This window comes from Malus sylvestris, chromosome 10 (genome assembly GCF_916048215.2).
Source record: "Malus sylvestris chromosome 10, drMalSylv7.2, whole genome shotgun sequence".
NCBI classification, from domain to species: Eukaryota; Viridiplantae; Streptophyta; class Magnoliopsida; order Rosales; family Rosaceae; genus Malus; species Malus sylvestris.
In genome coordinates, this window is record NC_062269.1 from 20282367 (window position 1) to 20295563 (window position 13197).

Consider the following 13197-nt stretch of genomic DNA (forward strand, 5'->3'; position numbering starts at 1 on the left):
TTTTGGTTGGGCCCATGTTTTGGTTGATGAATCGACAAACTGGTCACATGTTTGTTGACACACATTGCTGCTAAACCCCCTGGCCGATTAAGGGTTCACCACCCTACTTATCCCTTAAGGCCTGGGAGACTGGATAATGCTGGAGAGTTTATATCGACGGTTTTTTGATAAAGTATTGCATGTGTTTTGGGTTTATAATTGAATATCGAATTCCCATGTTCACCCCAAATAGCCTCGCCTAGTGATTATAAAGCGTAATTTAAATGATCGCCCGAATTTTGGTAAGCGTACCAAGTTTTCGGTTTCTGCCTAGGGCTATGAAATCTTGTACGCAGTTATGTTAGTCCGCCTTGAGGCCCATTGCCACCCAACCTATATGACGTTACAGTTGGTTACTGGGTACTAACCTGACGATTTTCGTATTTACGCATTTAAGTGTGCATTCCATGTGCTAAGTTGCGCCGCCGCAACATACCAATATGGGTCATCAAAGAAGGATGTGTATCTTTTGTCCATCATGATTCTCCTTCACACTAGCTCTCTTAGAGCCCTTACATGTGATCTCTTTACCGCTCATTTACAGGTTGTCACTTTAATGAGATAGTCTTCCCGCTGTTAGGAGGAGATAAGAACGTCAACAGTCTTGGAGAAAGCCGTGAATTTGCATGGACGTTTCCCACTCTGTCTCATCTCGATCCTCGTACTGCACAAATGTGATAAGCAAGTGCGATATATTCTAGCTTTCAGAATGTTTCTCTAGACGCATTCCTATGATCTAATTGAAGTGACAAGATCATATACCAGCTGCAAACATGCCTACAAGGATAGACGTACTTAACGGATATCGAGTCAACATCCCTGGAGGGTGTGTCGCCCATGTTAGACGGTTTGAACGCCCCTGTTAGATGTTCTGATAAACCGGCAGATAGCCAACAATCTGTCTTGGCTTAGAACACAACAGATCATTCGGTTCGTAGGATTCACTTCCCTAGAAGAGGAAAACAGGGCACAACAATGAATCCATACTTGATCGCTGTCTCAAATCATTTCCATCTCATGAGATTAATCCGGATTACTCCCGAGACTTGAAGTTTTTGGTCCAGTATACTAGTTTGGGTGAGCTAAATGGAATTGAAATGAGATTACCATTGATGATGTTTTCACTTATATGGTAGCTACCGACTTAAATGAAAAGCGATGATATCGAACTGTGTTCCGTTGACTAAGTGATTACATAAAACTGATTGGACAACCGAAATTACGATCCAGGTCAAATTCCTTACCAAAGTGTGTTTGGACATGTCGTTCCTACACCAAGGTAATCCTATTGTGTTACAAGTGCGAAAAGAAGTGTTATGAGATGAATGAAATAGTGCGATATGATGCACACCTTACGACGCAAGGTTTCTCTCAAATGTCCTGTGATTGATAGCAGCATTATGAAATGTGGTTAGTGTTTTCTCCATGGGGATATAGATATGGAGATTGACATGTAATTCCCCATGAATTACATGGATTGGTTCAAATAGTTCCAAACCACAAAACACTTTTTAACTCTTTTTGAGGTGTTCAGTTATGGATTGAAAAATCCGACGGATGTGGTATACTCGTCTATGTGATTATTTGATCAGTTAGGGATGAATTATGCCATTGCGTGTTAAACTATGAAGTCTTATTCCAAATTGCTAGAGTTAGAGTTTATGTCGTTAACACAAATCTCACTAAGACTCAAGAAAAGCTTGAGAAAGCTGCCTTGCACCTGAAGATGGAATTTAAGATGAATGATCTTGGGAAAACTCGTTTATGCCTTAACTTGAAGTTGAAGCGTTGTTCTAATGGTGTTTTGGTCTACCGGTTGAACTACACCCCGAAGGTGTCACATTTTGAGAATACCTTTGATCGTCCATACGTTATATGCAAATGAGACCCTTGAAGAGGTTATGGAATTAGAAATTCCATATCTAAAGTTTAACTTTGCGCTTCGTTGTACTTAGCTCATTATATTTAGACATGACATCTCCTTTGCTGTTGATCTTGGTAAAGATACAGCACCACGCCTACACTCAACCATAAATTGGTATTAAAGACGTACCCTAAAGGTACTATGAAGGCAAATCTCAATGCAGCTCGAGTGGATCCAACCCCCCTGATCCTCGAAATGATGCTTGCCTTGTTTGTTATGCTGACGCAGGTTACTTATCAAACTCACACAAGGCAAAATCCTCAAATGGTTATGTCTTTACTTTTAGGGATATCGCAATATCTTAAAGGTCCACGATATGACCTTAGTTGCGAAACCTTCAAATCGTTCCAAGACTCACCTCACTTCACTACGCCACAAGTGAGATATGGTTAGGAGTTCTTTTTTAGCATATTCGAAGTACTTGTTGTTTTCATCCATTATTGAGTCCCAACAATGATCCATGAAGACTATGCCATATGTATCCACCCGACCAAGACATGATACATCAACGAAGTCAATGCCAAGACATATTGCGTCTACATCACATCAGTAAAGCATCAGGAGATTGAAGTCATGCAAGCCGATCCCAGACAACCTCGTTGACCTCTACACGATGTCACTGCCGAAGTTAACCTTCCAAAAGCTTGTCCAAGGAATTGATATGCCTAACTATTCATATGCAATGCTTGTAGTTCTCATTTGGAAGTTATGTCAAACTCAGGGGGAGTATCCAAAAGTATACTCACTTGATCTTAATGTAGTATTTTTCCCTACGATTAGGAGCATTTTTCCCACTAAATTTTTGCTACCTGACTAGGTTTTAACGAGGCACCCATTATGGGCTGAACATACCTTTGTGAGCTCTTCTACTTGTGTCCAAAAGACGTATAGTTTTGACTTAATGCAACTTCTCACTTTTCTCCTTAGACTATGGGTTTTTCTCCCACCTGGGTTTTACCATAACCAGGTTTTGTGAGTTTTACTTTTTTATGCATTCTTCCGTTGATTTGAGATTTGTATTCGCTCATTGTGTCGACGACTTGATCAACTTTACTTACTTCATCATTGAAGACCTGATGCACCATTTACTTAAGTATTTACACACTCAAAGAGGAGTGTTGCAGTCCTATTAGATTAGGAATGTGATTGTGTAAATCCTAGTAGATATGAGAATGTATCTTATATTCCTATTATGAGTAAATTACCATAAAGGCAGAATGTAATCCTAAAGGGTAAGGAATTAACCATCCTTACTACTATAAATAAAGGCAGAATGGGGTATAATAACACACACCCACAATTACACATATGTCTCTTCTCTCTACTATTGTCGCACCTTCCTCTCTCTCTTTTTGGCCTCCATAATCGTTTAGTAAATTATGCCTATAACAAAAACAAAGTTTAGAAAAAGTTGATTTTGTGATTTAAAATAAAAATACAAAGTTAATCAAAAGGTAAGAAATCAAATTTAAGGAAACCAAACTGTAAATTTGAAAAACAATGATAAAAAGACACTTGGGTTCCGTCGTTGCCTTAACAATTCTATGTAGGTTTACCAATTACTTATGAATTATACATGCAACTTTGAAGGTCAGTTTTCCTAATGCATATTCTCCTTGTGATATTCAAGCAAGAACATATATTTAACATGTAATCTGTCAGTGGTATTCAGATCACATATGAACATGCAAGGCTTATTAAGCTTTATGAAAACCCTTTGAAAAACCATGCAACCCTTAAGACATGATATTCATCCTAAGTGAAATTATAGTTACTAATCACAAGAAAGCCCTACTCAATCCTCCAGTGATATTCCAACTGAATTGCATCCAATTACTTGTCTAAACATCCTAATAGTCGCAAATCATTTACACAAATAGATAGTTTAAACACAGTAATTAATAATTCAAAATATGCATGCATAATATCATAAGCAATTAAATAAAGACTACATATTCATGCTAAGGCTGGTGGTCTTGCCCTAACAAAAGAATGTTAGTTACACATAATCACAAAAAGGAAATATTAATTGTTAAGAAAAAGATAGAAAACATCTTGAAAGAAGAATATAAATTGTCAAAGCCTAGCCAAGTTCACCAAATTGATCCATAAAGAACCCTAATGGCCGAATAAGCCTTATTTATACTACTACAAATTAAAATCATTCATAGAAAAAAGTCTTCTAAAAACTAGGAAACAAAATAAATTAAGAAAACTAAGAAGCAATCTCCTAGTCAAACATGGAGAAATTGCCCAGTTAAAAAACAGCCACGTTCAGGGCCCTAGACACATCCAAAACAGGCCCAATAGATCTCTTTTTAAAGCTTGAGATGTTATGAACATATTTACAGAGGGGCCTATTGCCGTAAGACGCCACATTGGATGCTAAAAAGCCCAAATAAACTCAAAACATCATTTAGACATCTTTGCGCACTGGTTCTTTAATTCATCACCATAAATTAACTGCTTTGTAGAAAAATATGAGTCATTGACATGAAGAAGTTGAAAGACTCGTGAACATCCTATAACTGGAATCACTCCAAAAGCCGTCCATTACTGTTTTTATCAAGAATAAGTGTCCTACAATAGAAATATAAATCAAAGTATCAAAATCTCACCAGAATAATTACCAAATATACTAAGAATAGGGTTAAAATATATAATATAAAATCAACTCATCATTTATTAATTAGTTAATCCACTCAGATTATAACACGTGTATCTACTACTGACAGGGACGAAGCTAGAAATTTGGAGCATCTTCAAACAAGGTACAATAAAAAAAACTCAATAATTTACTGCACAAAACACTTATATATTAATTCATAAAGTTTTTCATGCAACATCTTACAATATTCCTCGATGCGTTTTCATGTTCTGAAAGCGATGCATGACAACATCATTACCAATACCATCAAATATCTCTCTCTATAAAAATAATCATGTTATCATTCATCCATCAATCTTCCATTCGATTTCTCAATTGATTCTTCAGAAATTTCATGGCCGAAAATGTCTTTCAACGGTGGCAGTAATAACTAGAAGAGTTAGTGTTAATGTCACAAACATGTAAACTAGCAGATACACCTTGTCTTTTTTCCACTAAACCATTTTTTTTATAGTTTAATTAGAACCAACGTTGGAATTGAAATGCAATCCATGTTTTTCATGTGTAGTTTAATTAGGGTTTGAGAATTGGAATGCAAAAGTATACACACACATAAAATTGAATGAGGCAGATTCCCCCCCCCCCCCAAACAAAGCCCTATACAGCTTCGTCCTTGACTACCGAAAATTCACAAAATATCAACCATATCTTCAACTCAAAAATTACCAATACTAACGTAACCGTATGACCATTGCACATAAATTTCTCCACCCAACAGTATATATTAACTATTAATATGGAATCCACTAAGTAAACTTTTCTCCATGCATATATAATAGCAGTCCTTGTCATCATGATTGATCTTGTCCATGTCATATGATCAAGACACAAATTAAATACGAAATTTGCTTAATTATTCGAGCATCGCGGATGCTACAAACAATCTCATGATCTTAGATCTATTATGTGTCAAATGATTCCTGTCCCCAAATTATTAGGATTACGGTACACTCATTATATATGCATATGTCCAGTACATATAACTAAGTTTTGTTTAATCAAGTAGCAACAAAATTACAGAAAATTTATTATCTCCATCTCTATATGTATTTGTTTATTTTATATATGTAACCATGAGATCTGAAATTAAGGACTCTTCTTTATAAATGAAGAGAAATAACACTTGATTGTATTACTAACTGACTCTAAATGTATAACTAAGAATCATTACTTTTAAAATAATGTTACATGTAGCACATTGACAACTAAAAATATTGTTATTACCTCAACTTGGTATCAATGTAAAATCTTAGTTTGTGATGACTCTGAGCAATGTAGTTCAAATAGTTCCATTCTTAGTTTTTGATAAACTCTTTAGGCTCGTTATGGTTCATCACTATCACCAATATAGTCTCAACCTAGCTACATATTATTAAAGCTCTGTTTAGTATTGGTTTTTTTTTTTTTTTCACCACAAGTTACTTCACTTTAAAATTAAGTAGTAAAAATGTGTTTGGTAAAATTGAAATATCATGTTTATTTTAAAAAGGAATGACCTCTTGACAATAGCTTTTAAAACATCTTTTGTAAAAAGCTAAGTTGAGCCTTTGATAAATATTTTCAATTCCTGTAATACTTTCATTAGTTTTTTAAAATGACACTATTGATATTTCTACACACATTTTATCTCATATAGAACAAAGTGACAACCCCCATGTACCACTACAAATACTAACATTACACCATCACCGCCATTACCACCGTCATTGTTGCCACCACCACCAACATCACCAAAACAATTGTCATCACCACCGGTACCATCGCCACCACCACCACAACCATAAACGCTACAATAACCACCGCCATCACTATTGTTGCCATCGCCACCACCGCCACCACAATCACAACTGCCACCACTGCTCTTACCATTGCCCTTACCACCGTTGTTACTTCTGCACGCAAACCAACACAAACCACTACTGAAACTACCACCATACCCATACCATTGCCACCACACCATCACCACCACTGTCACCATTGTCACCACCACTACCACTACAAACACTGCCCTTGTCACCACTATTATCAGCATCATCCCACTACCATGTCCATTTTTGTCATCATATATAATTATACCACTTTTTACATTAAAATTGACCAAACGCTTTACACTGCTTTTCATACTCACATGCTTTATTGCAGTTGATTATTCTCAAAGTACATGAGAAATTTAAAAAAAAAAAATCCAAAATGGCCCTAAGTGTGAAGTTTTATCATAGAATGTCTCGGGAATTTAGAAATAACCTCTCACACATAAATTATATAGTATTTTGTATATTTCTAATGTAGGATTTTATCTTCCAACCGTTTTAATCCTGATATAGTTATTACTTATTATCATGTAAGAATTTGGATGATAATTCATATGGGAGAACTGTAAAGAACTCGGAAACAGAAAAAAGAAAGAACCGAAAATTGAAGAACTACTCCACAACTATCTGTATATATTACACCGGCTAGTACACAAAAAAATTCCTAAAACAAATTAGTAAAGTATAGAACAATAAACTAAACTAATCAAGAAAGATGATACATAATTACATATGAATTGAAAAATCAATTTATGGGCTGTGCTTCTGCGTATAGATGTAATCAATATGAGCCGCAAGAGTTCTTCTCGTTAGGCACTCATCTTCCCCAACTCCTTCACAACTTTCCTCCACCTTGGATTTTTCTACCTCAACATCCTCCAACTATATAAAGAAAAATTCACAAAAAACAAAAATTAGCAAAAACCCACAAAAAAATGTACCACAAGTTAGATAGTTTATAATATGATTTTGGAAGAAGTATTATAATTAGTGATAATTAGTTACCTCATGTTGAACTTTCACTGTACTGACATCAGAAGAAGAAGAAGGCAACGGCCGTGCCGCCATGCCGGATAATGAGAGGAAGAGAAGGAGAACAACCACACAGAGGCTGGTGAGCATGGACGACATGTTTGATTAAAACGATTACCTGGGAGCTAGCTAGCAGTATTGTATTGTGAGGTGAAACTGTGGAGGACAATATATAGAAGTTGAAGAACATAAAAAGGGCAAATGTGGAATTTTGAAGATTAGTCGAATGACTCGTTTCTGCCCACTACTAGTCGTTGACCATTTCTAGAAGATTATATAGCCGCAACCGTATTTAAGTAATGTTAGGAAATAGTTTCTGCCCACTACTAGTCGTTGACCATTTCTAGAAGATTATATAGCCGCAACTGTAATTAAGTAATGTTAGGAAATAGCTTCAGCGACGTACGGCATTTCGAATGGGGATGTCATGAAATCTTTTTCTTTTTCTTTTTTTTTTTTTTTTGCTTGACAACGGGGCATAAGAAAAGAAGGGAAGATTACATTTTATTTTATTTTTTTGGTTGACAATGGGGCATAAGTCCGAAAGGAAAGGAAAATTACATAAGAATATCACAAGGCCACGAGACTAGATATACATACAACTAGCAACTGATGATAAGAAGAAAGAGCTTGCTAAAAAAAAACTGAACCCAACCGATGTCATGACATTTTTTAGTTGAGCAGATTTCTTCTTTTGATTTTCTTTAAAAAATAAATAACAGTAGATGGACAATTTTTTTTTATACTACATATAGTGTGAAGAAGGAGGACATGATAGAACCAAGCGCAATTGCGTTCTAGAATTCATATAACCGACCCACTTAGTGAGAAACTGCTTTGTTGTTGTTGTTGTTGTTTTTGTTGTTGTACAGATAGTGTGAAGAAGGAGATCAAATCTACGGTTTCGGATACAAGAATATATGCTCTCAACCATTTAAGCTATAAATTATTTGCAAGTGATTAAGACTTAGCATTTAGCAATAAGGTATTCATTCAAACAACCAAAAAACTAGAGAGCAAAGACATCTTTACGTATCACGTTTATTTGCCACATTGTAAATTTATGTGTTCTAAACATATGTCATTTACTCATACAAGTTTGATATACCGAGTCGCACGTTTGATTGTCGATGATTATTTAGTCTGATATAAATCTTCAATTTATTGAAAATAATTTTGAGTTTAAATGTCATATCTCGGGCCTGTTCCACTACCGTAGCACGATATTGTCCGCTTTGAGCTTACCATTCCCTCACGGTTTTGTTTTTGGGAACTCACGAGTAACTTCCCAATGGGTCACCTATCCTGGAAGTGCTCTGGCCTCCTTCTCGCTTAACTTCGAAGTTCCGACGGAACCCGAAGCCAGTGAGCTCCCAAAAAGCTTCGTGCTAGGTAGGGATGAAAATATACATTTAAGGATCACTCCCCTGGGCGATGTGGGATGTTACAATCCACCTCCCTTTAGGGGCCCGACGTCCTCATCGGCACACTTCCGGCCAGGGATTAGCTCTGATACCATTTGTCACATCCCAGCCCAGGTCCACCACATCCCGGGCCCGTTCCACCACCGTAGCACGATATTGTCCGTTTTGGGCTTACCATTCCCTCACGGTTTTGTTTTTGGGAACTCACGAGTAACTTCCCAGTGGGTCACTCATCATGGGAGTGCTCTGGCCTCCTTCTCGCTTAACTTTGGAGTTCCTACGGAACCGGAAGCCAGTGAGCTCCCAAAAAGCCTCGTGCTAGGTAGGGATGAGAATATACATTTAAAGATCACTCCCCTGGACGATGTGGAATGTTACATTAAATCTCATGAACGATAATTATTTATAAAAACTGGAGTGCAATCTCATATCGAGTCTGATCACTGACGGCAATGTGATCAATCAAATTTTAAACGACTAGTTATTTATTCATAGTGTTTCTTTCGTCCCCAATTCTAGAGTCCAAACTATGCAAATGCTTAATATTATTTTTAGTCAAAATAACTAATACTTTTGAGCATATTAGTTTACTTTATTGGTAAATTTGAAATTTTATATTCTGCTAGTAGAGTCCAAAATTCGGATTTGGATTCCATCCGGATCTTCACATCTTATCCGTTCTTCGTACATTGTGCGGCAAGAAATTACTTCAAAAAAAAATATTTAAAATTAAATACAAACAGTACCTAACGAAAGTTGACCGCACGATGTACATAAACGAATAAAATGTGAGGATCCTAAACCCTAAACTTAGGATTCTCACAAAGATGATCCAGAGAGGATCCTCATACAAATAAATTGTACTCCACGGGTGTACGTTGTGACAAATTTAACATATGCTTACGTTTGCAAAACTGTTGACTTGTATAATATTTCCCGTTAATTTTGGGATTCCTATAATATTGGGTTTCCTAGTTTAGGTTGTAGATTGATTGTAATTATTCTTTCCTTATTGTATTAGGATTGTATATGATTATATATACCTCAAAATGAGAAGAATACAATTAACAAATTCAAAGCATTCTCTTCTTGGCACCAGAGCCAGGTCGTAAAAAAGAAAGAAAGTTTCAAATCCTAACAGGGTTTGTTACTGTGTCGTGCCCAGCACCACTGTGGTGCCTCCGACGGACAGTGAGCAACGTGAAGTTGTTGTGCCCCAATCTTCTGCCCCGAATTTCGATGAGCAACATGTGTTGTTGCTACCCCAAGTACCTTTGCAGCAGCACATGTTTCCTATTCTTCATGAAAGATGTCTACCGAGAACAACCAAATCGTTTCTGCTACCGCTCCGGTTATGATTCAGCGGGATAATTCAAGCTTCAACATTGGGATGGTTTTGGATGAGAAGAATTATGATTTATAGGCTCCTCTTATTCAAATTCATATTGGTGGAAGGAAGAAGATGAGATATCTTCGTGGGTCCATTAAGGCCCATGCAAAGGATGATCCCAAATATGATGATTTGTTCTTTAAAGATCAGAGAATTAAGAGTTGGCTCTTGTCGGCAATGAAGCCAAAGATCATGAAACGTTACATTCGATTGTCAACTTCTAAAGATATCTGGGATGCTCTTAAGACTAATTATTTTGATGAGAATGATGAAGCTAGGATTTATTCATTAAATCAGAAAGCTTCATGTCTCAAGCAGAATGGGCGGTCTTTGGCTAGTTACTCTGGAGAATTGATAGAGATTTTTCAGGAATTAGACCACTTTAACAAAGTGGCCATGGCATGTGAAAAAGATGTTCTAATCTTCCAGAAGACAACTAAGCGAAAAAAGTTGTATTTGGTTTTTGGTGGGCTTGATGATGGGTTTGATCAGGTTCGTAGAGAAATACTGCTCAAATATCCACCGCTTGGACTTCAGGCTGCTTATGTGTATGTTCGTCGTGAAGCAAATCGCAAGGAAGATGTGAAAATGGAGGGCCAAAGCTCAGAATCGGCTGCAATGGCAGCAAAGGCCCGTGACCCCTCCAACCGCACCGACCGAGGTAGATCTGAGAATAAAAGTGGGCAGCCAAGAACCGGCCAACCCGATAGTGATCATCCTCAGGGTAAATGTCCCCATTATGGTATAACAGGACATTCCAAAAGTCGGTGTTTTGAGTTGATTAGGTATCCCGAGAATTAGGATAAGATACGTGACCCTCACTTCAACAAACCTCGAGCTTCCGTTGCAGAAACCAAGGATGATTCAGGAATGTAGCAAGCAAAGCATCAACTCTGATTGCCGTGGCAGGTACTGATGGTAAGGCACTTAATGTCTTCACTTCTGTTATGAATAATACATGGATAATTGATTCTGGAGCTACTAAACATATAACTTGTGATTCTAGACAAGTTTCCTCACTAAAAAACTCTACCCACATTAAGGTTAATGTGGTTAATGGTGATGCTGCCCCAGTTCTTAGGGAAGGCACGGTTTCCCTTTCCGATACCACGAAACTTGATACTATTCGTATGGTTCCCTCCTTGAATTAGTATTTATTATTGGTTGCACAAATAACCCTTGCCTTACATTGTTTTGAGGTGTTTTGGCCTTATTTTTGTGTATTTAAAGACATCCGAACGTGGAAGATGATTGGTTATGGTATTAGACGAAGGAAGTTGTACTACCTCGAGTTGAATTCTAATAGCTCAAGATTGTTCACTCAAGCCATGTCAGTGAATAGGACTCCAACCATGAATAATAAAGGGTCCAATGTGTGGATGTGACATTGTCGTCTTGGCCATGCTTTGTTTGGTTATTTTCATAAGTTATTTCCTAGTTTGTTTGTGAAAAATGATGTTTCTCAGTTTAAGTGTGATGTGTGTGAAATGGCTAAAAGGCACCAAACTTATTTTCCTCCAAGTTTAAATAAGAGTTCCATTCATTTTATGATTGTGCACTCGGATGTTTGGTGTCACAGCCCGTTCCAGGATTCTATATCGGGGACGTGAAATGACAGAAGTACCCTTGACGGGTATTAAGGTATGTGTGTGTGGCATATTATTGGACTAAATTCATTCCTAAACTTTAGGAAAAATATTTAAGTTAGATTAAATTGGGTTGTATGTTTTGTGTGGTTAGGGAGTTAGGAAAAAAGAAATGGATGGTGATGGGTTATGATGGACCACACACATAGTCAATCTTTCTCTCTCCCTCCCCTGTGCCTCTCTCTCTCCTCCCTCACGGCTTTCTCTCTCTCTCTCCCTCTCGAATTGTAATGACAAGGGCCATACCCTCGAATCACCACGGATCGACGCCAATAAGGTGAGATTCTTCATCCTTTTAACCTCCTGAATTGAATGGTGTTATTTTTAGGACGTGAAACCTTGGAAATCACGTGAAACCCAAACCCCCATTTTATGTCACTATTCATGCAATCGTAATATGTCGATTTTCAGGGGATTCTAAGCTTGTAGTGAGCTTAGTAAGGTCCCAAGGAAGCTCAGAGTGCTTCGTTTGAAGGTTTTGGACGTCGGGATCACTGGGTTCGAATTTGGCCGGTTTTCTTGGAATTTCTCCGATGAGATTTAGTAGTTTTTAGAGCCTTAAAGTAGTATAACGTGAAACTACATGCTTGGGGCTTCATTTTGATATAAAATACGAAGAAAACGGTTGAGAAACGACGGAGAACAAGAAGATTGAAAAATCTCCAGTTTTCCGTACACTGGAAAACTCAGTCCGGCGAGCTCGAGGAAGAAGACGCGCGTGGGGGGCGCGTGAACCTGTGCCTGTCCAGGCGCGTGGGGGCGCGTGCCGCTTCAAAAAGAATTTCTAAAAATTTTTCGACGTCCGTGACGTCAAGTAGGTCGATGTGATATATTCATATACCCAAATTGAGCATCGTACGAGAAGTTATTTTGAATTGTTGGTTATGTGCATGAAATTAACGTTTTTATAGTTGTTTTGCATATAGGTGACACCTATCCTAAGGACGAGCGCATCCAGGGACGTCACAGGGGTTACGACCCATCGACTTACCAGTGAGTGAGCAGTTTTGTTTTCAGTATATACGTATATACTATTAATTTTCCCAGAAATTGAATTTATATGAAGGTATGTTTTCAATTGCCATGTATGCATATTATGAATTATATGAATTGATAATTGATGCATATATATATGTGAATTGGTGTTGTGGACGCACAAGTGAGTATCATGTGAGTTTTATGTTAATCATGTGAATCATTGATGATGTGAATTGTGTTGAGAGCTCATAACCTGCACCCCTGGTGTTAGTGCTTATATTATTC

At 37.4% G+C, this 13197-nt stretch overlaps 2 protein-coding genes across 2 annotated transcripts; both read right to left on the minus strand.

Moving 5' to 3' along the window:
- Nucleotides 1–4497: 4497 nt before the first annotated feature.
- On the minus strand, nt 4498–6609 carry LOC126584306 (uncharacterized). The gene is made up of 2 exons (XM_050248732.1): nt 6308–6609; nt 4498–4543 (listed from the first exon to the last, which is right to left on the minus strand). The coding sequence occupies exons 1-2, from the start codon at nt 6607–6609 to the stop codon at nt 4498–4500; spliced, it is 348 nt and encodes a 115-aa protein (XP_050104689.1).
- Nucleotides 6610–7046: 437 nt separating this feature from the next.
- Nucleotides 7047–7634, minus strand: LOC126586773 (phytosulfokines-like). The gene is made up of 2 exons (XM_050251718.1): nt 7448–7634; nt 7047–7324 (listed from the first exon to the last, which is right to left on the minus strand). Exons 1-2 carry the CDS (start codon nt 7571–7573, stop codon nt 7193–7195), a joined length of 258 nt encoding a protein of 85 aa, XP_050107675.1. The 5' UTR covers nt 7574–7634; the 3' UTR covers nt 7047–7192.
- Nucleotides 7635–13197: the final 5563 nt, after the last annotated feature.

What these genes read in the sequence shown, in the direction of transcription:
- LOC126586773 (XM_050251718.1), bottom strand. Translation starts at nt 7,573, where the DNA reads ATGTCGTCCATGCTCACCAGCCTCTGTGTGGTTGTTCTCCTTCTCTTC. An exon ending in CAGTGAAAGTTCAACATGAG is followed by an intron (nt 7,325 to 7,447) that starts GTAACTAATTAT and finishes TTCTTTATATAG; the next exon opens with TTGGAGGATGTTGAGGTAGA.
- LOC126584306 (XM_050248732.1), bottom strand. Translation starts at nt 6,609, where the DNA reads ATGGTGACAGTGGTGGTGATGGTGTGGTGGCAATGGTATGGGTATGGT. An exon ending in AATGGCGGTGATGGTGTAAT is followed by an intron (nt 4,544 to 6,307) that starts GTTAGTATTTGT and finishes TTTCTATTGTAG; the next exon opens with GACACTTATTCTTGATAAAA.